The sequence below is a fragment of the Artemia franciscana genome, chromosome 3 (genome assembly GCF_032884065.1).
Source record: "Artemia franciscana chromosome 3, ASM3288406v1, whole genome shotgun sequence".
In the NCBI taxonomy this organism is placed as follows: Eukaryota; Metazoa; Arthropoda; class Branchiopoda; order Anostraca; family Artemiidae; genus Artemia; species Artemia franciscana.
In genome coordinates this window covers 17,919,344-17,944,447 of record NC_088865.1, presented here as the reverse complement: position 1 = coordinate 17,944,447, position 25,104 = coordinate 17,919,344, and the positions used below count along the sequence as shown (strand labels likewise).

Here is a 25,104-nt window from a genome sequence, read left to right as displayed (position 1 = left end):
AGAAATATTGAAACTAAAGATAGTCAATAATGATTTTTTGTATGTATATATGTATTAATTTGTTCAATCTACCCAGCTCAGCAATTGTGCCGCCAAAAGAGGCACCCCGAAGAATGCTACCTAAGGCTCCCAGCGTTGACTTTTTAGATAAGGACATATCTGGCCTAAGACCCATCAGGAAAGAAGATGGCAGAAGAGATATTAGCAAACATTGGTTGGTTCAGGTTAGTCTTGTTTATAAATGAATTAGCCAAAGTATATTTGCTAGTAAGAAGCCAGTTTATTTATTGTTTTTTATACCCGGTTTAAAAAACCGGTTTAAAAAAGAAGCCGGTTTAAAAAAACAGGGAAACGAGTTTTGCTCGGTAAAGTTAATTTTAGACATAAAACAGTGTCCTGTATATTTCCCCCTCCGCTTGGAAATATATATCCCCATATCCCGACTCATACGAGAAAGAACTTTTTTGTTCTGTTCTTTTTCAGATTTTTTTTTTTACTAAGGTACAGTGGAGAAGGTATTTTCCAAACTCTAGGTTTCAAGTCTCCCCTTCTATTCGCATCCCTGGCAAGTGTACAGGCTGGGAAATCTCCCTCTGGTTCTGGGCAATAAATTTATTTGGGCAATATCTTAAAATAAATGCGATCTGGTTTTACAAACGACAAGAATAGAACGAAGTCCACTTAAAAATTTCTATATCTGTAGAAACACCTGTATAAAAATATATATTACGAAATAGCCCAAGTTACTTCGGGTAGCTTGTAATCCTCCAGGGAGTCTATTATGGTGAAGAGATGCGGTTCTATAGTGGGGATACTCCATTCGACAAGTTTTTACCATTAAACAGAGAGTCCGATACCCAGTTGACTGACATAATTAAGATTTGGCTCTTCTAGTTGCTTCCGATTTTGTTCTTCTAGTTGCTTCATTGAAATTCCCTCTTTTCTTATTTCACTTTGCAAAGATATTTAAGAAAAATATATTAAGAGCGCTTGGGTAAGGAAAACGAATTTTTGTAAAGTCATAACCTATCTAGATCGTTTTTTCAGGCCAGAAATTGTTATTGTGCGAATATTCAAAAAGAATTGTCGAACCATTTTCGAGAAAAAAAAATATATACCCAAATACACGCACTCGGTCTGCTATTCCTGGGTTTAAATATAAGGTATTAGTATTAGTATTAGTGTTTATATATTGTTATTTATTAGTATTGATTAATTTAATTAGTATTTTTTTGTGAAAAAGAGACTGGAGAGGGGACTGGTTACCCTAAAATCAGCTTTTACTCTGAAAAAGAGGGCACTAGCACTTTCAATTCCCAATCAAACGAGTCCTTTCAGAAGTTAATGCAACCATTGTCTTCCATTTGAAGTGGTTCTAAAAAAATGTATATATATAAAATAAAATAAAAAGAAAAGAAAAAGAAGAGAGATTGAAATGTTATTGCTCTTAATTTTAACCAACGCTATATCGTTACCTCTGGCAAAATGGTCACATGTGAAAAACAAATCCTCACAGAAGGTTCAGGGTTAGGTTCAAACAAGAATAACTTCGTTTTTTACTTTGACATAGGAAATGAAATCCAATTTGAAAACTTCAATATATATCGACATTTTTAAAATCAAATGTAAAGATTTCTTGAGGTAATATTTGAGTCACAAGGGCCAGGTATAACTTTTCTCCTGTCAAAGGCAAAATCATAGCAAAAAAAAGTAAAAATGATTTAAAAAATTCATGCAAATAGATAGAAAATGAAGTTTTAGATATTTGTTTTGATAGCCTTGTCTAGGAGACCTAAATAAATTTTAGATTTTTAGTTCTCCTACAAAATTTAGGAATTATAACATGCTACACTTTCCATATCCTAGCCCAAGGGCAGCGTGTACAAAAGGAGGAATGACGCCCCCAATTGCCCCAGTCATTTGTTAAAAAAAAGGCTGATAAAAACATATGACGTGAAATCACTGACAATGAATAAGTCTCAGTTTGTAAAAAATAGAAAATAAAATACTTTTAAAAGAAATACCACCCAAATTAGTCAGTAGAAGTTAATATCCAGTCGATTAAATCCATTGGTCTTCTCTCCCAAACATTTTGGCTAGTGACACCTCTACCCCAGACATCATGCCCACTGGCTCTCGTTATTAGAACTTGATAGAACTTGGGCGAAATTAATTAATAATCTGACCTTTCTGTTATAGATATTTGCCCTCCCCCCTTAATTTGTGAAAACATATTTTTAAGTGTTTTCATTAAACTGAGGCCTTTTTTATACATTCCTTTAACAAATCGGCTAAACAGCAAAACTATCCCCTAGATTTTGGAATATGTCCCCCTCTACGCGTTTATGAATGACGCCACTGAAAAAATTAAATATAATAAAGATTCAGATCAAAGAAGACGTATTCTTTTACACTCGCCTTCGCATAAAAAGCTTGCATTCATATATAGAAAAGTAATTCATAATGACTGAAATGGTACAAGTCTTACCATATCACTTAGGACCCTTCCATCAACTTTTTCTGGCGGCATAAGGCTTCGGGATAGAAGTTTCAAACTTACGCTGAATTTGAACCTAAAAGATAGCGGCCAAAGGACTGTATTCATTAAAAGTATACTTTAAAATCACAAATCCAATGATTCTATTGAATATTATTCTCTTTATTTTTATGTTATTTTCGAAAATACCAAATATAGCACTTTAGAAAGCAAATATGAAATCAGTTTTGGAGTTTATCGCCAGTTTTTGGGTAAAAATGTGACTGACGGCTTTAGTTTTTTTTTCAAAATATTTGTCTCTGTTTCTTTTACAAACGAACAGAAAGACCGAGAAAATCGTTCAAGTTTTTATCAAGGCAAACATAAAAATGTTTTAACGATCAAAGAGACAGACAAGCATATTGGATATTCTCGGGCCTTAAGCCGATTGGAGAAAAAAAATTGTCGCCTTGTATCGGGTGCCACATATCGATACAACCAATCTCCAATTTATTTTTCTTGTTGAGTTATATCTGATCTTACCTGTATGCACATTAAGTTTCAAGCATATCAGAGATGAAACAAAATTTGGGCTTCTTTTTGGGTGGCACAAAATACAGCTTAAATTGATTTTATTTTTTCTCTTTTTGTATTATGCTTGCTTTCTTTAAGTAAAATTTGTTTGTCAAGTAATTGATGTACTTTTTCGTTAGGGGGGGGGGTCACTAGTTAAGACTTAAGACACGCAATACACTGCCAGTATATTGAGTGGTAGACTGGAAGAGAGACGCAGAAAAATATTGTGCTTAGCTGTTAACGTCACAAATCAATGATACATCTTTTTTTTAGAATTATTTGTCTTCAGGTAAGTTCTTTGGCCATGGCCATATGTAACTTCAAAGCCGTTGGCAAACACCTATGGATTTTCAAATCTTCGTCACAAAATTATAGTTTTTTCCCCTTTTTGGGCTATTTTTGGCCCAATATGTTTTTAGCATTTGGCTCTCCTTGGTCTATAGACTCGAGGCTTTTATTTTCGAACCAATCAAAGACAGCGAGCTTTTCGCCCCTTTTTTGGGTCCCCTAAATCTCCCACCATCCAACAAAACATGCGATATCCCTAGCCTTGGCAATAATACTTGAAAATTTCAAGCCATTCGAAAAAAATGTATTATGACGATTTTTCGGGCTTATTCCCAATGGGAGCTGGGCCTTCACACTAAAATTCTTCTTGTACATTAAGGTCTGTTTGGCTCAGGAACGAACAACTTTAAATTTTGATATGTTTCAAAAATAGTTATATCTCTTTTTTTCCGTTTTTCTTGTAAACTACAGGTCAAGAAGTTTTGAGAGGAAGAGCAAAAAATTGTGGCCCCATTATGGCCCCATTTTCAAAAAGATTATGCCCATAGAGACTTATAGCTACAAGTGCTATACTGATCCAAGATTTTGGTCTATTACGGATTTCCCTTTCCAAACAAATTGTTGATCCCTTAGATCAGATAATGATCTTTAAAAGCAAACCAATCGAAAAAAAGGTTTTAGAACCATTTTGTGGCCCAATATTTGGGGGACCTGTTTCCCAATAAAAAAAAATATTGTCATTTTTTTCTGATCCCATTTTATTAGAAATCAAGTTTTCATTTCATGTTGCGTCTGCAAGGTTACCATGACTTTAATGACTTAAGACACATTTAAAGCCAATCGTACAAAATACAGCCTTTTCGAGGCTCTATTTTATAGGGTGTATCTTGAACTAAAATATTTTTGACATTAGCTTTTCTTTGCCCAGAAAAATCAAAACAAAGGGAGGAGCATGACCTATTACCTAGGCAGCATTGCCTTCGAAACGGTGCAAAGTGGTACTGGAAACTGATTACTCTCTTTGAATTTCTCCTCTTTTGTGCCGTGTTGTGCGTTTGCTAGGTTTCTTTATTCTATATTCAAGTTGCATTTTCTTCGAAAATTTTATACAAGTTTCTCCATACTATGGATACCCCCACCTCTCAAGAATCTAGTTATATTTTGCAGGTTCTCTAATATTTATGTTTGGTTTTATTCTTCCTCGTGCCTTTCCTAAAGTTTGAAATGTTTCATGCTGAGAAAGTGTGTCAAAGATGAACTGTGCTCAGGAGGGAATTAGTTGACGTAAAGGACGGGACTTTTTATATGTATATCTGTATGAGGGTATTATCCTATTTCAGATCTCTTTTACTATTTAACGTCTTTGCCGTCTCAAAGGACTCCCCCTCCAAAGAAAATAGCCACGCCCAGGCTAAATTCATTCCTTCGGTTTACTAATGAGTTACGAAACTTAAAGGCTTAAAATTTAAACATTGTTTTATCAAATTCGCAGTTTTACGATTTGTCATATCTTTTGTATAGCTTGGCTGATATGATGAACTTGTCACTCTCACCCTGCCCTCTCTCTCAAGGAAAGTTCATCCGTGTGTGTCTAACCTCAGGGCTGCACAGTAACATCGGAAAGTTTGCTCCATCTGCTGATGTTTTGGGTTGCCTCTATCAAATAATATGAGTGTGTTCATTAACTGACAGACTACATGCGACCAATCATGCTACAATGCTAAGAACTTACATATGGGACTGAATGCAATATTGTTTTTTTTTTCAGAGTTTATTCATTTCAATAATTTATTAGTTGAATGTAGGACATTTATAAAAAAAAGAATTTTGAGCTAATTTAATTTTCGTCATTTTCTTTGCCTATCGGTTGTATTTCTTCAGTTCCATGTACAGCATACTTCAACGTCAAATTGAAATAGTTCAAAATAGTTTATTTCTGTTTGTGACACGTTTTATGAGATCACTCTGATTTTTATAACTGGATTATAGGCGTCTTGTTCACCTTCCTTTTTTTTAACAGAAGCTTAACAATTTTTTATAATACAAGTCAAATGTATCCACTGAAAAAAGAAGAAGAATGAATAGAAAAATATTTCAGCCTATAATGCACAAAGATAAATAAAAATTAGATTTATTCTTGTATCTGCCTCCCTCTGGTCCTCATCAAAGAAAAATTCCAATTGGAATTTTTTTTTTTATTTTTTTTTAGGAAGCGGAGCAGCGTCGTCTTGAATCTCAAATCCGTCGTTCAAACGACAGTCTTCCAACTAATGAAGTGCTACCGTCTGTAGATTACCAGCAAACGCCTGGTCAACTCTTCCCAAGGAGCTCTTCCATGGGTAGCATAACACGAACTCGAGGAACGAGTGAATTGACTAATAGCCCGTCTGTTTCTGGAAACAGCCCTGTTCCAAATTTAAAGACGAGAGGTCCTTCTCCAAGTACTCAGGAGGCTCATTTTGCTCTGTCAGGGTGTAGATCTGGCCCTTTGAGAAGTAGTTCTACTGATTTCTTATCGAAAAACTATTGGGAAAAAGAGCAGGCTAGTCGACTTGCAGGGGAGGAGCCGGTGAAAAGAGCACAATCTGTTAGCCACTTGCAGACGGACTATATGAATTTGAAAGACCTTCAGCAAAGCATGGTTGCTCAAACCAGAGGTAAGGAAAACAACCAATAGAATTTGAGCAACATTTTTTGTTGAGAAAAATTGAAACTAAAAATCGAGTAAGACGTTTCTTTTCGATAATCATCCAATTCGAATTGGACAAATTCAACCAATATTTGTCAATTGATCGATTTTCTGACATTTTGTTGGCAAAAATAAGGCCTTTTCTGAAGCAGTAAGACTGCACGAATTGACGTAAATATTTTATGTCAAGAAATTATTATAACTAATACTGGGGTGTTCTCGCCAGTGCTATGTATGCCTTACTGAAACACAAATAAGTAGCTTAAATTTACAGTTTTGATTTTGACAGTTGGTTTTGTATACGTTTGAAAAGATGAAATTAAAAGGAAGAAACCAATGATAAAAATATATTAAGTATTAGATTAATAAAATTTAATTGATTATTACAAATTTAATGATATAGAAACACAGCATTCCAGGGAGTTCGAGCAGTATTTACTTCTTAAGTATCGTAGTGAAAGAAGAAAACTGTATGGAAATATCTTCTGCTCTAAGCAAAATGCAGATGAAATTCGTTCCGCTCTGTTCAAATTATCCTGGCATTTTGTTTTGTTCAATCAGTCAAGAATTTCTGGTATAAATCAGGTTTTTGACAAGATGTACCATGAAGCATACTCCTAACTAGCAAAAGTCGTTCGTTTTTTATCGTCTCCCTTCACTCTCTACGATTGGGGGGTCGAACTTTTGGCCCGCGTTATCGTCACATTACTTTTCATGGTTCTGGTTTGTTGTTTTCTTCTTTTTTTTAGTTTTCATAATCTGTTTACATTGCCATGTTTCCAATACTATTTTTAATAGTATTTTCTTTTTTTTTCGGCTTTATTAGTTTAACTTATTTTGGAGAGCACTCAAAAAAGTGCTCACACACGCACTGGGTTTTATCTATATATAGATATGTTTTGATTAGACGTGTAAGTCACTATTATATTCTGAGATTTCTAACCAGAAAGGTCAGAAAATCAAAGTACTAATTTTGGTGGAAATCAAGCACCATCTAGGAAGTATGTACTAAGTGCGTTTTGACTTACAGCCTTACTGCGATCTTAATGGGCTTTTTAATTGAAAATTTTATTCATCCTTTAAAAATGTTCTGAATGAACCTGACTCGAAGGAAATGGAACATGACTCGAATGCAAGCACAGGTATGGTGGTAGTATGCTTGAACAAGGCGTATTATCTGGAGGGGTGCTCCATCTTGGTACATCACTATCTATGTTCTATTTCGAATCAGTAAATCAAATGCAGTGATGATGTCTATAAAGGCAACTACAGTGATCTGCTTGTACTTGGACCTGTATCCAAACATCTGCCTGGTGATGAAGAACTGATAAACACCATCCATTCTTGTTCAGAAGCCAGCTCTGTTAACGTGGGTTATTTATTTTCTTGCTGGAAGCAGCAAAGAATAAAAATTATGAAGATCTTGATTCCTATAAAAATCAATGATAATTTTGCACTCCGATCCATCCTTTATTTAAGTATCAGTATGATGATTGAGTCTTACCGCTCTTGGTAACAGATGCAGCAGACTAGTTTTTGTAGTTTCTCGGAGAATCAGTAGCTGCTTTGTAGAACCTCCCTGGATGTGGATCCACTCTTAGGGCTTTGTGGTGTTCCAGCTTACTTATGGCTGTATGAATTTTAGTGACTGAATGAGAATGGATATTAATGTCAGTGCTAGGGTTGCTGATTCCGGGAGAGGATGGCTTCTGATTATGACGGGGTGCAGGAGCCTGTCTGGGTGCACTGAGGGGTCACCGGTGTCGGAGCTTGTGAATTAATAGATAATGATGTAGGGTTTAGTAGTTTTTGGATATGAAACGTTCATATCTCGCCAATGCCATCTTTTTGTGTCAGAAGGGTGTACTCTTCTCCCCAAGCAGATGCTGAGAGCTCTTTGCTCTTTTCAGTACCTTTTTTTAGAAGTTGATAAGAGCTTTCTCGAATTAGATTGGCTTGGAACCTTTGGAACGTAATGTTAGTAACGATCATGTCTAGTGGACTTTTGGCACGGCCTTTTCAGATCTTCCAGACGTCGGATGTTGTATCAGAGATTTATTGCTTACAAGCAGCAAAGTCAATTGTCTCATCTGGATCCATTTTTTCACTCTGCGTTTTTATTTCTCCCTTACCATTTCAGTATTACCTTTTGTTTTTATCCTTTTTTACACGCTTCCAATCTCCCTTAGTGTTAGCGGAGATTCACATTCAGAGCCAACGAAAATTATGAACCGGTTTCTCAGCTGAACCGGTGAAGGGAAGCTTCTCGATATTTTCGAATTTTGACATCCAAAGCCAACTTGGACACTTTACCCATTTCTTAGCTCTATACGGAAAGCTTCCCATACTGATTTATCAGTGAGGTGCACTTTTCCAAATCTCAGAGGAAGGAGTGCATGCTTTATAATTGCAAGCTTGATGGGCCTAGAGAGATTCACCTGAGGATTGTAAGAGCAATTTTCGGATCATGCATCAGGTCCTTTGTAACTCCTGAAATTGCAAATAGAGTTTCTCTTGCTGTTAGAAACAAGTAAAAAGTCAAGCTTGGTTTATGATCTTTGGCCTCTCGATCTGTAAATGATCCTCTGGGAGAGTTTATGCCTTGAGTGAGGGTTCGCTATGTTAGGACTGTTCAAGTGATCGAATTCGACCAGGAGTCACCCATAATTTCACATGTCGCCAAAGCAAAGCTTGCCAATAGTACCTTCGAGGTTAGATTTACGAAAAATTACATGTGCGTTGAAATAACCTATCAATTATTAGGAGGTCATGCCTTGGGATTGTTTTATTATTTCCTTCAGCTTGTCGTGGAAATCATCAACAAGGTTTTCTTCGGAGAATCCCCTAAGAGCCTATATATATATATATATATATATATATATATATATATATATATATATATATATATATATATATATATATATATATATATATATATATATATATATATATATATCCTACTACGATGCTAAATAGCCATTTACTTTTACCCGGGGTGGCGGAAGTCTCTGGTGCATTACCTTTCAGGAATACCATAATCAAAGTTTGAATTCTTATATTTACTTCAGTTATCGTACGATTCTTGGGAAAATATTTAACCGGCGCGTTCCCATTCCATGCCGGTATCCCCTTTGTGGCTTAGCTGATGATTGCCGATGATAGGTTAAGAGGATCATTGCCACCCTTCTGCTGCTATGAGGCCCCGTAACTAAATTTCCCCGATGAGAAACTAGGGACGAAAGAGCCGCCCCTGACGCACTCTAGGAACCCATAATCATGTCTAAGGACGGAACAGTGAAATTTACTACCCAACTTAGTCCTAGCTAGGTTTATCTGGACAGACTTACTATCTCAGTGAGACTGATTGTATGCCAGACATATAAATGAAATTATCAATGGTTTTTGGCTATATTTTAATAATTTTACTATCCCTATGGTCAGTTTTAACATTAGATATAGTATGCTTCGTAGTGATATTTCTAATAATACTACTACTACTAAAAAATCGCTGCAGCACCAAGCTGCTTGAGGCCAACACAGATACGTACGCTCCCTCTCCATCCCAATATATTAAAAGCTTCCCTCTTTACACCTCCCAAGAATTTCCCATTTCCCTTAAATATTTCCTTGTGTCATCCTCCGACCCCATTCGGGGACGATCAGCTTTTTGTTTGGCCTTTGACGCTTGGCCGTCAAGAACAATCTTTGGCAATCCTTATTGATCAAGGACTAATTCCATACCAGTCCAATTGAATTTCTCGTGGCATGCGGCATTTTCCTGAACTTTCTACTTAAGTTTTTTTTTAATTGTGTTTTTTTTTCTCTTTATTTTCTATTCTTATCATTCATGACCGTTCTAAACTGTTATTTCTTATTAATTATGTTATAAAAAAGGACTGCTTGACAAAAAAAGAATTCTACTTAGTTAGAAGAGAACTCGGTAGGATCAAGTTGTAAGTCTCCAGATAACAGAATAAGTCTTCAGTTTATTTTACATAAGAAAAGGAAATATGTAGATCAAAATCGTCAATATGCTACTATGCTTTTCAGGCTCTTTGGCAGATAGTACGAGAAGCTCAAATAGGAGCTCACAACTCAGCGGAAGTGGAGCTGCACCTCAAGTTCCGAGCTTACCTCCTCGAAATGCCAGCAGTGAAAGAGGAAGAGATAAGATGCTGAGCGTCAGTGGTAAAAAAAAATGCTCCCAGTGTGGACAAGAGTTAGGTAATGTCTTGTTTTTAGATTTTCTTCAATTGTATAAAGATAAAGATCTTCCAGAGCCCTTGCTGACGCATTGGAAGTCGACTCGGTATTTGGGCAAGAGTCGGTCAAATACCCATTTTGGGTAATACCCCATATACACCCCTTTATTACAATTTTTTATTTGTGGTTTAGCATGGAGATTCAAAAAGATTTAAGCTAAGGGCATGTCCTGGAAAGTACAACACTTCAACAGAAAAAGGAAAGTATCTAAGATAAGATCATATGATACAAGAAAGAAGGAACTTAAAAAGATTCGCAAAACATGTGTTATTCTGAAATGGACAATACGGGAAAGAACATTTTTTTCTTTCCCGTTACTCTGGAAAGACAAATTTTTGTGACGCCAAGTCAAATGGGCATAAGTTGTGAATTTATGAATTTAAATAAATTTTTAATATAAATGCTTATGAATTTTAAGGATAAAGCTTTTTTACGTTTAATTTGTTTTAGAAAGATGAAAACAAAATTGGATTTTCTCTGATATGCTTATCTTTAGTTAAATAAGACTTGCAAGTAAAAAAATTATGTCTCCGTAGGGAATACATACTAATCCGGTTTTCCATATTTAGAAAAAAAAATTTGACTAAAAAGTTTGTCTTAATATTAAGACAAAAGCTGTCCTAATATTAAGAGCCTCCAGAATTCAGGCTTTACTAGCTCTTAGGATTTCTTTCTCTGTTCTAACAATATCAAAGCACCCGATAATTATCACACTGACACCTGCGTATCAGTTTCTGATCGTTTCCCCATTAACTGCTCATTCGAAGTCACTCATGTTGAGAATAGGTTCCCAAGTAAAAGAAAGTGATATTCTAAGTCCAAATGGAACAAAATTGACTTAACTTCATACTCAAGTGTTCTGGATAGTATTTTGGCGAAAATTAAAATACCGTTCCAGCTCCTTCAGCAGAATGCAGATATATCAGCTAGTGAAAAACAGATTCTGTTAAACATATACTGTTCTGAGTTTACCCATGCCATGCGATGCGCAAAAGCTGCTGCCGCGCCTAAATGTAAAGTAGGCGTTGCATCTGAAGTTCCTAGATGGTCTCTTAACCCCGAGCTTGTACGAGCATGTGAAACTTCTAAATTCTGGTATTGTATTTGGAACGATTGTAGCAGACCTCGGTTTGTGTTGTTAACGATGCTAGACTTTATACTAAGCGTAATCTTTCTAAGATCCTCAGTAAACATAAAGTAGACATTATCTATAAATGTAGTGATAGGCTGTGAGAAAACCCTAATGAGATATGGCGTCTCATTGGTAAAATGAAAGCCAAATGCGAGTCAAATGACTATATCTTACCCTCTGAATCTGAATGGGTCAAATATTACACTAGTAAGATTTTACCCCCTGATACTAATTTACAAGATGCATTTTCTTCAGCGCTGGATATAGCCTTGGGTGATTGTGAGTCTGGTCCAGGGTTCACGATAAACCTAGGAAAAATTAGTCAATGTATTATGAAACTTAAAAAGAAATATTCACGTGGAACTGACCAGTTGTGTGGCATGCATATAGTACATGGAAATTTAAATCTGTTACACCATTTGGGAATACTGTTCTAGATAATATTTCATTTTGGGTTAGTTCCTGATGTTTTTTGTGCTGGTATTGTGACCCCTGTGCCTAAGAAAGGAAATGATAAAAGTAAATGTAGTTATTACCGACCCATAACTGTTTCTCCAGTGATTTGTAAATTATTAGAGCAGTTAGTCATTGATGAGATTAACCGAGTTTGTTCCATGGCAGACAATCAGTCAAGTTCAGTTTCACCAAAGAAGTCAGTTCATGTTAGCCGCCTTTTATTCAAGATCACAACTAATTAAATAACCCTTATTCTAAATTATTATAACCAGTGACATATTTTGGAGAGGAAACTTTAAAAGCTAAACGTTCTGTAAGAACAAACTAGTTTGGCTCTTACCATTTCTGCAAATCAAAAAAATTTATTTTGATTTCACAGTATTTGGTAATGATGAGGGAAAAGGTGAATGAATCTAATTGGATATTGATCCTGAATAGAGTCAGTTGTGGTTAGGTGGCATTATTTTTGTAAGCTAATCACAAACTAGTTCACACAACTAATTGAGTAACTAAAACGGACTCAAAGATATATGTAACCAATGGGAAGTTGCCATTATAATTTGAGTTCCGGGCTTTTCTTATCGACCTTTAGATGAGTGATTCTTTTTTCTCTTTCTCGCTCTATTTTCTCGATATTTGTTGCGAGTCCAAACTGTCTAGATTTTGATCCTTGCAGGGTTTTTGAAATTTGTAGGGCCGGAATGAAAATATAAGGAGTAACAGCAGGAGCGTAAGTTTTGTAAAATTCTGGAGGGGGGGAGGGCAGAGTTGGAGCCAATTTTTCTAAATCAAGTGAAAATGAGAGTAAAAACTGAAAAATTATCCATATATTACCATAAAGGCAAAGATACACTGAAGAAAACTGACCCGTTTCTCTGGATACTTGAATTATGCAGGCTTATCTCGGTTTTGAAAGATTTTTTTGCAAAAATTAAATTTCAGCTGGGGGTCAAACTGAGGTCTGGGAAGGGGGCAAAATTGGGTCTGTAGGGGTCAGTTGAGTAATTGGGTTTGTTGGGTAAGTAAATGATACAATGTCTATTCAAAGATAATGTTCACTCAAAATGCCAATAGTTGGATTTTAGTCCCGTTTTAGTCATTTTAGCGTATAGAGTCAATTATTTACAGCTTAACTGACAATGTTTCTTTTTCTTTTACCGCCGAATATTTTTTTATATATATTTTATTTTGCTTCGTTCTGTTGGTGATATAATTGACAACCTTGGCAATTATTTTGATATTTAACACTTCTTCTGTTAATATTTGAGTTTTGTTGTAGGTCGAGGGGCAGCTATGATTATTGAAACATTAAGGCTCTATTACCACATGGATTGCTTTCGATGTTGTGTCTGTCAGTCTCCTCTTGGTAGTGGTTTATCTGGCACTGATGTACGGGTGCGAAATGCCATGCTTCATTGCCGAAATTGTTATTCAAATGACGACGGTAAGCCTTTCTGTAAAACGTATGTTTTATCTGTTACCAGCTAATGATAATTTGTTTTTTAACATTCCTCATTTTCTTCAATGAGAATAACAAAATTGACATTTTTCAATGAAAATCTCCAAAAACATCTTCATCAAAATTCAGGGGGGCACATGCCTTTTTGCCTCTCTTCCTAGCACCACTATATAGAATATTTTTATTCACAACAATTGCTTTAAGGTAACATAAAAATTTCCGGATGGAAAAAAAAAGTTGAAATAAAGGAGCTACAAAACATGAAGCAACAAAAATCCAAAATTGCAAGTATGCTTCAAGGTCAACACAATTATATGTAAGGAAAATATTAAATAAAGTTAATGGTTAAAATGACGAACAAAATACTGCACAAACGAACCACGATATATACTGGTTGCCGAAGGAAAATTCTCTTTGGTAGTATGGTGTTTAGTTGCCAAGTTTCTCTCGTAAGGAGGAAGAAGGGGACGGTGAAATTCAGACTGTAGCATTTCAAAAAACAAGTTTTTCATTTAAAAACAAAACTAGACAGTAAAAAAGCAATTTGACATTTCATTGTTTTTTTATTTTTTTATTATGTCTTCTGTCTCTATAAAATGTCCACAAAAACCCTCATTTTGCTAACTTGCCTATAAGTTACGGGGATTCGAGACCCTAATAATAATTTTTCTAGCCTTAGGGTCGATTGACCGTCTCGAAGACAAAGTGCCCATTAGTGAATTTTCCTGGCAACACAGGGAACTCCCTCTTCAATTTTAGTAAAAATTCATAAGGGTCTAAAATATGTCAGCAGTTTGAAAAGCTAACAAAAGGCTAGTTTGAAATAAAGAAAACGTATAATCTCTAACAAATTGTTTAGGAGAGCGCTGTTCATTCATTGTAAATACAATATAAATAATGTGCATCACGTGTTGGGGAGGATGGGTGTGCCACCCTCCAATCAAAGAGAATGGCACAACAGGGAACTCCAGAGCTGTCAAATTACTCAGATGATGCTTCTTTTGAACTGATTTTTAATGTTTTTCAAGCATGTGGTCTAGAATATTTCTAGGGACTGCCTTTTTTTGAACTTCCCTTTCTTGGAATGGAGCCGAAAATTCGGCTCAATTTCATAAAAAAAAATAAAAAATGAAAATAGATAAAATTCAATACTTTTGAATGATGAAAGTTTCATTAAATCTGAATGTATCAATAAAACAATTCGGCCATTCAACTTAGAGAAGTTTATAATGGACGAAATAGTATGAAGGTTTTAAAGCAAATAGTATTAAGGTTTAAACCTTTTTGTTTGATAATTAATGAAAATAAATAAAACTGTAAACTTGCTGTTTTATTAGAAACATAAAAGAGACTTATCGTGCTCTGACTAATCTAGCCAAAAAACATTTCTAACAACCAATGTCTATAATCTGAAGCCTAATTTATTAGCTTCTTACGAGAACAAATTTGCGTAAAAGGTGTACGTCACATTTGGGGTTTCTCGTTGAAAATCGACCACCCATAATAGGGTGATAAAGGACCTCAGTGCGTACCAATTTCACTTTCACAGAAAGTTCTTGACATCGGGATAGTGTAGACATTACTTAGCTTTAAATTTATTAATTTAAATTATAATCATAAATTTATTATAAAATTTAATTTTTAAATTATTATAAAATTAATATAATTATGATTAACTAATAATTTTAATAATCAATAATTAATTCATAGCAATTAATTATAACTGATATAATATAATAATATATTAATAATATAATAATGTAATATTAATCAGTAATTGATAAGTTATTAATTAATAACTAAAGTTATACAAAATTAATATAATAAATTTATAAGTATTAAAAGGGTTACTCCTTTTTCATGTCTTAAGCTACGCCGTTTGGACTAAATGAATAGCCTTAGTTTCTTCTTCATTTTTTGCGACTGTGTGTTAACTGAAGGTATTTTTTAAGAAAAGGCTACTTCGTCGAGATGTGTTTTAACAAATTTATTCTTCTTTGGTAAAACATTCTGTATTTTTTATGTAAGTTTAAACTAGTTTCCTATTTCAAAATATTACTAAATACCTTTTTCTTGTTTTTCTATTTCACGCTGCACAACCAAGGAATAAACAGACTTAATAAGTAGTCTTGTATTCAAAACTTTTTTTTACCCCTTATGCTATTACCTCTATAAATATTATTTGCATATCCCCACGGCTTAACCGTTTGATGGTGCATACCTCCTTTCACAAAGCACTGAAAATCAGAATTTTCTCATCTGGATAAAATGTCTAATATAAAAAAAAATCGTATATTTTTCTAGATTTCAAATCACCTTTTCTAAAAAAAAACTGTTATCTCTGGTTTATTTTATTTCTGTTAGCAAAGATTTTGATGAACATGAATTTTTTTTTCAAATAATAATAAAATTCTAAGTATTGGCTTCACACCGAGAGGGTTTTGGCTCTCATCCTCAAAAAATTCTTGCTATAAGTTTTTTCTTTCTTTTGTTTTTCTTTCTTTTTCCGGAAGCCTTTTGAAAAGGCTTCCGGATGTGAAGTCGGAAAATTTGGACTGTTATTATTATTTTTACAAACGATTTTTTTCTTTTTTTTTCTTTCAACATTTACTGTCTTATGAAAATTTTTACCTATTTTTAAACATTTGTCTTTGTTTGAGTTATAAATCGAATTCAAAAAGGTTTAGGAAATTATCTGACATTTTTCCATGATCGTCTTTACTGGCTACCAGAACGTAAACTTACCATTGGTGACGTATGATCTGTTTCCCATCAATTCTATATTTCTTCATGACAAAATACTATCTCATCTTGTCCTAACTTTCTTTCCTTTGCCCTTATTTCTTCCATTTCTGGTCTTCGGACCATAGGACATGAGTATTTAAAACCATTGAAAAATGCTTGAGCCTTTAACATTTAGAAGGGCGTGTTTCAGTTTGGTTGTTATTATGATTTAAAGCTCACTTTGAATTTATTTTTTAGGTTTTAAATTCAGCAAAGTCTGAAGTCTTCTTCTAATGGAATTTGGTTTCGTTTAAAGGATTTTGTCGGTCGTCTTCTATCTAGTCTTTTGATCCTGAACCTGCTAGTTTTATCGAAAACTCTAGTGAAGGAACCCTGTCTTCCGTTCCCACCAGAGAATGCTATGTTACCTTCATACAAAGTTGTTCTTATCGCTAAGTAGCATTCAGTTCTTTATTTTCTTAATTTCCTTGCCACGATTAGGCTTGACAATAGGCGCATTTAACAGCTGATTTTGGTGTGTGAATAGCTTAAAGATGGTTAAAGCTATAGTATATTAATTTTGATTGTATTTTCCAAAGTAGTTTGATATTTCGTAATCGGTTTTTCTAAACCAGCGTATTTATTAAAGAACCGTAGACTATATATAAAATAATTGCGTTTCTGCCGATTCCAGTGATATCTAACTCTTACTTATCAATTATTTTTATTAATATTTTACAGTAATACGTGCTCTTTTGAACAGATACCAGAATCCCTACCCCTTTAAAGAATACAAAGCTATGGAAGGGAAAGAAAAAATATAAAGTAGAATGAAATGAAATCAAATAATACTCACAGTTGGGTGCAAGAGGGAGGGGGTGAAGGACACCTGCCTCCTCTGACACCTTTTTGCAGTCGAGATTTTTTTTTTCTGTATCTTTTACACTGTTCTTTGCTTTTTAGTGCAATTTGGACTCCCAGTTACATTTATTACCCATTCCCCCCTCAAATAAAGTTTTGCGTTCATGCCTGCACCCAGCCTACCTGCCTTATCATCTATTTTACTAATTTTGTAGCGTTGAATATACATTATGTAACGTAGGAATACACTCTATCCTTGATGTAACTGAGAGCAAAATTGTTGAACCTTTCTCTAACAGCGAAAATTAATCTCCATTTTGGTCTCTAACCCACATTTGTCTTGAAGGGCTTCTTTTTTACAACAAATCTCACCGTGGAAGCTCCAGTTTTTCATCCCAATTTCTGATTAAATATCCCAGGGAAATTTCTGTTTTTCCCTGATTAAAGTGATTGACAGATAAGAGGGCACCTATGGTACTGCTAAGCTTAATATAAAGAATATATCTCAAGAAACCAAGCCTTGAATCATGAAAATTTGATTGGAGTCATCATCTGTAACCTGCATCATCTGTAACCTTAATCTGCTTTTGTTGACAATTTGTTATCATTTCTAAGTTAGGTATGTGTTTCCTCTTCATGAGTTGAGGTCGACAGACTCCTTTACGTATCTAAGCCATAAAAGTCATAGGAAATAGATATAAGGAAGCTATATCAACGGATGCCTAATGCTTTTTATTTTAATTAAAAACAGTTTGACTTATGGTCTACTAAAATCTAACAAAGTTATTTCTTATTATTTCTCATTATTATTATTGTTTCTTATTATTTCTTCATCTTATTATTTCTTATTATTAGTTATTTCTTATTATTTCAAAGTAATTTCTGTATGCACAGTGCTGCCATTTAAGTTTTAATTTCCCCAACAGTTATGTTCTCAGTGAACCATCTAAAAAAAAAAAAAAAACTGACAGTAACTAATGATAATTTATCGGTAAATGATGATTAGAAACGCCGATAAGGTCGTACCAGAAAAGTTGTAGACAACTATAGTAACCATGGTATAGTAACAGGTACGCTACCATATGTCATACCCCCATTTTGGCAGTTGAGTGGTGTTGGTGCATTGCCTAGATACATTATATTCCTTTTTTAAAGGAAAATGTACTTTGACTTACTTCAACTTAAAGCACTTACTTGGCAGCGTCGCCAGCATAGAGGGAATCAGACGTCAGCACCAATAGTCGCCTGCAGAGTGGCCTGTTTTTGGTGAGGGTAGGAGCCTCTTTGGGGCCGTTTACGCACTCTTCTAATGTAACGAAAAAAAATATATAATTGAAAGGAAAAAAATTCTGTATGAAAAAATTTTAAATAGTAAAATTACGATATAAATAGAAGAAAAAAAAATTGATATATTCTTGTTACTTTCTGGAGCATATATGATACATAGTGAATATTTAGTAACTTAAAAAATGTTTTTTTTTTTATTTAATGTAAATCATTTGTACATACATTGGTTTTTTACCTATGCAATGGTGTTTTCATTAACGTAGGCCTATACATTACTTAAACACTGAAGAAAAAGGATGAACTTTTATTTCATTATTGTTACTGTTCAGTTTTCTTTTTGTTATTCCTTATATGGTACCTAGGTGCCTTACATTGTTGCTTTGTATATAAAGGATTCCTAAATCCAAGAGAAAAAATTCAGGCGTTTCATACCTGAATTTTCATCTGATAACTATTTGGTTGTGTCCTTTCTAATCCTGATTAAATTTTTGGTATTATGGGCTAATTGGTGGAAGAAAGTGTTAATTTTCAATAATCACCTGAAATAAAATACCTCTTTGTGATTAGAAATACTGGCGTAGAATGGATATTCTTTAGTTTATGACTTTAGGAAAGATTTCCATCAGTCTATCCATAACCTGGGGCTATGTTTTTCTTTGTAACATATCTTTTCAATATACATCCATACTTCGGAACAAACATTTTCATAAAAAAAAAGAAAAATACTTTTGACAGTTGCCTGTACCAGCAAGTGATGAATAAAGGAGGTTTTGAATGTTCATGACAGCGTATATTAAGCCTTGGTTACAATCTTTGATCACAAATTGGACTTTTAACACTTGATTACAAATGTTTAATCCTTATTTCTAGATCTTTTTCGTTTATTTGGAAAACATTTTCTTATTTTATTTTTTTCCAAAACCAAACGGTTTTGGAAAAAAACTTTTTTTTTCTTTCTTAGTTGTAAATATTAAACTTATAGGGAAGGCAATTTTTTGGTTTATCTTCTAAGCCCTCTGAATATGAACATCCGACACATAGAAAATTGTTTTGAGCTTGTTTGTTTCAGCTGAAAAACAGTGTCATTTCCAAACGGAAAAAAACATTTTTTTTCTTAGTTGTAAACATTAAGCTAATAGGGAAGGCAATTTTTTGGTTTATCTTCTACTGAATATAACCATCCGACCCATTTCAGCTGAAAAACAGCTCTGTACAACATTATATGTTCCGTTAGCTTATGATTTCTAATTTTGTTTGTTGAAGCATTGAGAAAAAGTGTGAGTGTCATCTTGCTAATGTTCCTTACAACCATGCCCCCTCCAACCTATCTTACCTATGTATTACTGGAAATGTTTACCCAGGCAAGTTTTATGCACGAGACAAACTAAAGCCACACTCCTTGATAGAGAAAAAATGTGACTATAGTGCCAATAATGGTAGTTTGATGAGTTGAACTATGCTCGATTTTCCGACGTAGTTTTTATAATTGATTAATTAATTTGAAGATTTAAAGTAATTTTATTACTGTTTTAGAAAAACAGAAGCTAGAAACAGCAGCTGTGAATACGACTAAAAATATAGATATAAAGTATTAATAGAACATACTGAAGAACAAATTAGTGTTAATGTGTTTTTTTTTTTTTTTGTTTTTTTTTTTTTTAGGTCGACGCTAGTTTTATTATCCACTTCTTTGGGGCAAGTATGACGTTAAAATCTAGGAAGAACATTAATCTTCAATTTTTCATCGATACTCATAACTATATTCGTGACTAGGACAATAGCTGAAGCAAATCTTTTATTAACCCTTGTCTTGCTTGTAGCTTTTCCTAATATTTGACAAACCTGTGTCATGGTATTAAACCCTGTAGTCTTTGGCGTTGTAATTACGTCTGAAACGGCATTAATGTCTTGAGTAACAGATTAGTCACCTAAACTTGCAGAATCGTAACATCAAATTTCTCCTAAGATTATTTAAATTAATATCATTGAAAAAATAGGATTGTAACGTTTACTATTGTGGTAATTTTCGCGTATGTATTTTTATGGAGAGTTTTGCTTCAGGTATATCCAAATTAGGCATACCAGCGGGCAGTAACTGAAGCCACTTGACAGGATCTATTAATCAATAGATTAATAGATTAATCCACTTGACAGGATCTATTAATCTAGATTAATTAATCTAGCTGATTAATTAGCAAACGTGGTCGCGTTTAGTGAAGTCAGAGGATGCATCTTATCGCAACGGAAAAAGCGGTAATTCCAACATGAAGGCTATTTGGATACGATTAAATATATAGACAGTATAAAAGACTTGCCCATAAAAATATACAAAATGTCAAGGAAGCTAACGGACTTCTGATATCTTATGCGTATTATATGCTTTTCACGAAAGCTTAGCCAACTACTAAAGTTCTTCTTCAATCCACAAAACGTCGCTGTTTGGAGGAGTTTTATGAGCCAACTAAATAATAACGACCCTTTTTCTTCAAAGACTATGCTGGAGATGGTATAGCTATGGATTGTAGCTAATAGCTCGCTGAGGTTTAGCCACTTCTTATTGCCATAGCTAGTATCCTATTGATGTGTCTGATGCTGTTTGATTAGCGTTCTTTATCTTGCCATCACCTCTATATTCTCCTACTCAAAGAGTTTTAATACATAACCGACTCTACTCAGCGGCGTCATTTGGAAACAGGTGGGAGGGAGTCCTCTTAATTTTTTTGATCACTCTTAGATATTGAAAAACATCTTCTAGGGGAAGCTGGAAACCCCTTTTTACTGTTTTCTTCAGTTTTTTAACAAAGAGCTCTTGCCTTTTTATTTCTCGAACTTACGTTCTAAAATATTGTGCAAAATTGTATAAAATGAATTGTTCAGTACACGAACAAATAGTATAATTATTTCTATGCAAGAGAGTGTGCAACTGATACTTACACATCACAAGATACAAATTCTGTTTGAAATAGTTTCTCCCAAATTGTGTATTTTGAGATTATTAGTAGTGCTGGTTTATCCGAAACTTTTGTGCCTTTATTTAAATTTTGTATCAATTTTTGTTAACATATATTCCTCATGTAAACGTTGTTTATGGTTTTGGAAATTATTTCTTAATGACCGAGTGAAGTAGACTACAGATAGTAGAGTGAATGTTCGTGGGTTAGTGCCCATCTACCCTGTTGTGCTATGGAATCACTTTGATTGATTTCTGATTTCGGGTATAGTGTTGTTAATTTTCTTATGTATTAATAGCAGCTTTCAAATAAAATGGTTCCTTTTAAACCCTTTTTTTGTATTATATTGAAGATATTGGTATTTATGTAATTTTCATACCCTGGAAAAATAATTAAACTGATTTTTTCCGCCTTAATTAAAGTATTGGAATTCAGTGTCGTTACTAGCCAAAATGTTAGGGGAGGGGAGTAAAAGATTTTACCGACTGTTTTTTTTTGTCAATAATTAGCATAATGTCCGTTTCGAATACAATACGTAAAATCACTGCACGAGTCGGTAAAGCCCCTGTATTTACCAGATTTAGATTTCGGTACATATCATGTCACTATTTTAATGCTGTTTATTTAACCAAATGGCAAATTGTGGCACCATCTGTAAAATCATGGTATGAGTCAATAAAACTGCTGCGTTTACCAACAAAGTTCGAAATTTCTGTAGATGACGCGTCAGTGCCTTCGTAGTCTTTATTGAACCGAAGAAAGAGTTTGACTGTCTTATTTTTATACGGAGTGTCCAAAAACATTGGAGGAGGGAGGGGCCATACGTGACGGCCCAGCCAGAATTACATAACTTCGAGAAGAATTATCTGTCCGTCGAAATTTTGTTTTTTTTTGTGGAAATTTAGTTTTATGTTTCTAGATTCTTCATTGGCTTGCTTAGTGGGTAATATTTTGTCTCCTTACTGGTATTTTGTCTTCAAATGATTGTATCGTTGAATCTCACTATCAATTATTGTTAAATGCCATTAATAATTGTAGTTATACGATAATAAAAATAATAATAAATTATACATTGTAATCATAATTACATTGTATATAATAACAATAATAATATACATTGTAATTGATAATTATAGCTATACTATAAGAATAATAATAATAATAAATTATACATTTATTAATAATAACAATAATTGTAATGGTTGTTAAATTTCATTATATAATTTATATGTAACGATTCTAAGAATCTGACCACCTTGGACACAAGGTGTCCTGGTGCCTTGATGTCAAGGTGTCAAGATGAACAGCAAGGACAGATGGATATATCCACGTATACTACTACTACTACTACTACAAATAACTCAATGCAGCACTAAGTCGCCTGAAACCAGCACAGCCGCGCACGCTCCTCCTTCATATCATCCTGTTCAAAGCTTCACTCTTTGCCTTTTCCCATGAAGTTCTAGTTTCCTTTAAATCCTTTCTTACGGCCTCCTTCCAACCCATTCGGGTAGGACCTGCTTTTTGTTTGCCCCCGGGGATGGATGACCCAAACCCCCAATTTTTGTCAATCCTTCGTCCTTAAAGAGTGTCCTTGCCTTCTCAAAATCGTTTTCATTGTAGCAAAAGAAAGCGAGTTGAGAACCCGATTTTTCTTATTGTGTTTGACATAGTGTTGGTCAAAAGGGTATCTGAAACTATCCATAGAGAAATTGAGAAAAATTGAAAATTTTCAGTTTTCAAAAATTGAGAAAATCTGTCTCTGCCTTCTGAAGCGCCCGATGTTTCAGAACCATACTAGATCACTGTCATAGCCGTACCTTCCAATATTCTAATATTGGTTTGCTGACTTGTTTTCTGTTTCTTCCAAACTTCTTTCAACTGTGAAAAAACACACTGGGCCTTGGCTATTCTACTACATCTTCGTACAGTGTGACGGTTGTGTCGCCACTGTATATTTTAGGAATGTTAGTATGCATTATTAGGGTATGAAGGTCAAAATTTCACGATATGTTAAATGGGATGTTGAACTAACCAAAAGATGTTATGTGCACGTCGCCACTATTGCCACTATTACTTAAGTTACTACTGTTACTTCTACTGAAGCTAAGGGTATTAGGATGGAACTTTCAGGGAATATTTAGGGAATTTTAAAACTAAATCAAAACACACATTGCACCTCCAGGAATGTCGAAAGAAATACTGCTACTTAGAAATACTGAAATACTTTGTATTTCAGTATTACATCTTCTACTACATACTTCATACATCTTCACATTTTTCCAGTGTGTTTACTTTACATCTTCACTGCGTCCACCATCGTTACTGATAAACTAATTAGGTAAGTGAAAATTTATTATATCATGTTTTCATATATAGTAAGTAATTAGTGTATCCGGAATACGGGGAAAAAACTGTTGGCTTTATTTAATGTGCATCAGTTTTTGTTTAAGACAATTATCTATTCAAATCATTTTGAAACATCGACTATTTTCTTACTTGCAACTATTAATCTGCTAACCTACTAATCTACTAACTTCTAATCTACAATATTTTCAGGCTCTTTTAACTTTTGGGCTTCTTTTTCCTTGAAGAAATAAAGACTCCAGGATCAGGAATCTTCTGGCGTAAAAACTCTGCCCAGTTCCACGACTACATGTTGCCTCCTGTGTCAGAGGAATATACCAATTATCTTCTTCTACTAGACAGGAGACTGCACGTGGTCTTTTGAACTAGTGTCTTATATCATTCATATTCAATCACACGCCGTCTTTACGGATATTATGTATGTTGTTGGTGTGATAAGCGTCAGCTTATGGTAATAAAGCGATTATAATGGTTGGAACAGGAGCTGTAACCTACTATAGAACGAACAACGGCCCATAGTAAGCAAAAAGGAAAAAATAGCGTTTAAAAGAATTGGCTAGCGAGAAAAAACTGCATTTTGTAGCTGATTCAGAAATGGTAGTAACTTAACTAGATTAGTTTTAATAGCAAATGTTATTTTGAAGGCTATTCCTCATAAGACCAAGGTATTATCATTCAAATGCTTTTTATTCTTAAGTTTCCTATTCTGCTGTAACGGCATCAAAATTACCTTTTACAAAAATGAAACAAATTACCTAAGAAGTCTAGTCTATGCAAGTTACACTCCGCGGCCACACAAATCCACCTCAGAGATCACGAATAAGTGATGTTATTTGCAACAAAATAAAAATTGTGTTCAAGATATTATTTTCTTAAGGAAAATGACCATCCTTTCTATGGTATGAACACGGAGCGGCAAAAACGCTTGGGACTAGAAGCGTCAAAACTTTAAACCCATCCCTTTGCGTAGAACTTCATTCTGGAGAGTACTCAGGCCACTGAGCACCTAGGAATATTTAAAAATAGGTTAAAGAGGCATTTGTTAGTTAAGGGTCGATAGTGTTTCGTTTGTTGTTAGAATAAGGAGATGCGAGGTTTTTTTTTTCGCGTTCATGTTAATCATATGTTTGATATTTAGTCATATGTGACCACCCCTTGTAAATATTTTTTAAGTTTTGTGTGTGTGTGTATGTGGGGGGGGGGGTGCTATTAGCAATCTAGTTTGTGTTTGTTAGTAGATTAAATCAAATTGGAAGAAAATGTTATAATCACAAAAACAAGATCTTAGAGACCCCGAGGCCCCGTCCTCTTATTTGCAAATGATGTGTGTTACTTTTGATGATGGTAATGAAGGGGGCTTCGCTTTGTTATGCACTGATCTTTTAGTTCTCGCCTATAGGTCATTATCAAATTGTAAAACGTCGATATTTTTAAGGAAGGAAGTATAAGCAAACTAGCTATGGACCTAGGAGAGGTGAGAAAATGTTCGGTTAAAGGGGGACAATTTCGTATGTAAAAAAGTTGAAATTCTTTATCCAAGAGTTCAGTGGCACATCTAGTGGGAGGGCCCTGTTC

The 25,104-nt window shown here is 34.3% G+C and overlaps 1 protein-coding gene across 1 annotated transcript in view; it reads left to right on the top strand.

Annotated features, from left to right (window-relative positions):
* Positions 1–17,390, top strand: part of LOC136025483 (LIM and calponin homology domains-containing protein 1-like) — a 120,501-nt gene extending 103,111 nt beyond the window's left edge. Inside the window, exons 15-19 of the mRNA XM_065701516.1 lie at positions 77–224; positions 5,550–5,997; positions 10,080–10,253; positions 13,160–13,324; positions 16,322–17,390. Of these exons, the coding sequence (XP_065557588.1) occupies positions 77–224; positions 5,550–5,997; positions 10,080–10,253; positions 13,160–13,324; positions 16,322–16,344 (958 nt within the window). The 3' untranslated portion in view covers positions 16,345–17,390. The remainder of the gene's footprint in view (positions 1–76; positions 225–5,549; positions 5,998–10,079; positions 10,254–13,159; positions 13,325–16,321) is intronic.
* The last annotated feature ends 7,714 nt before the right edge of the window (positions 17,391–25,104 follow it).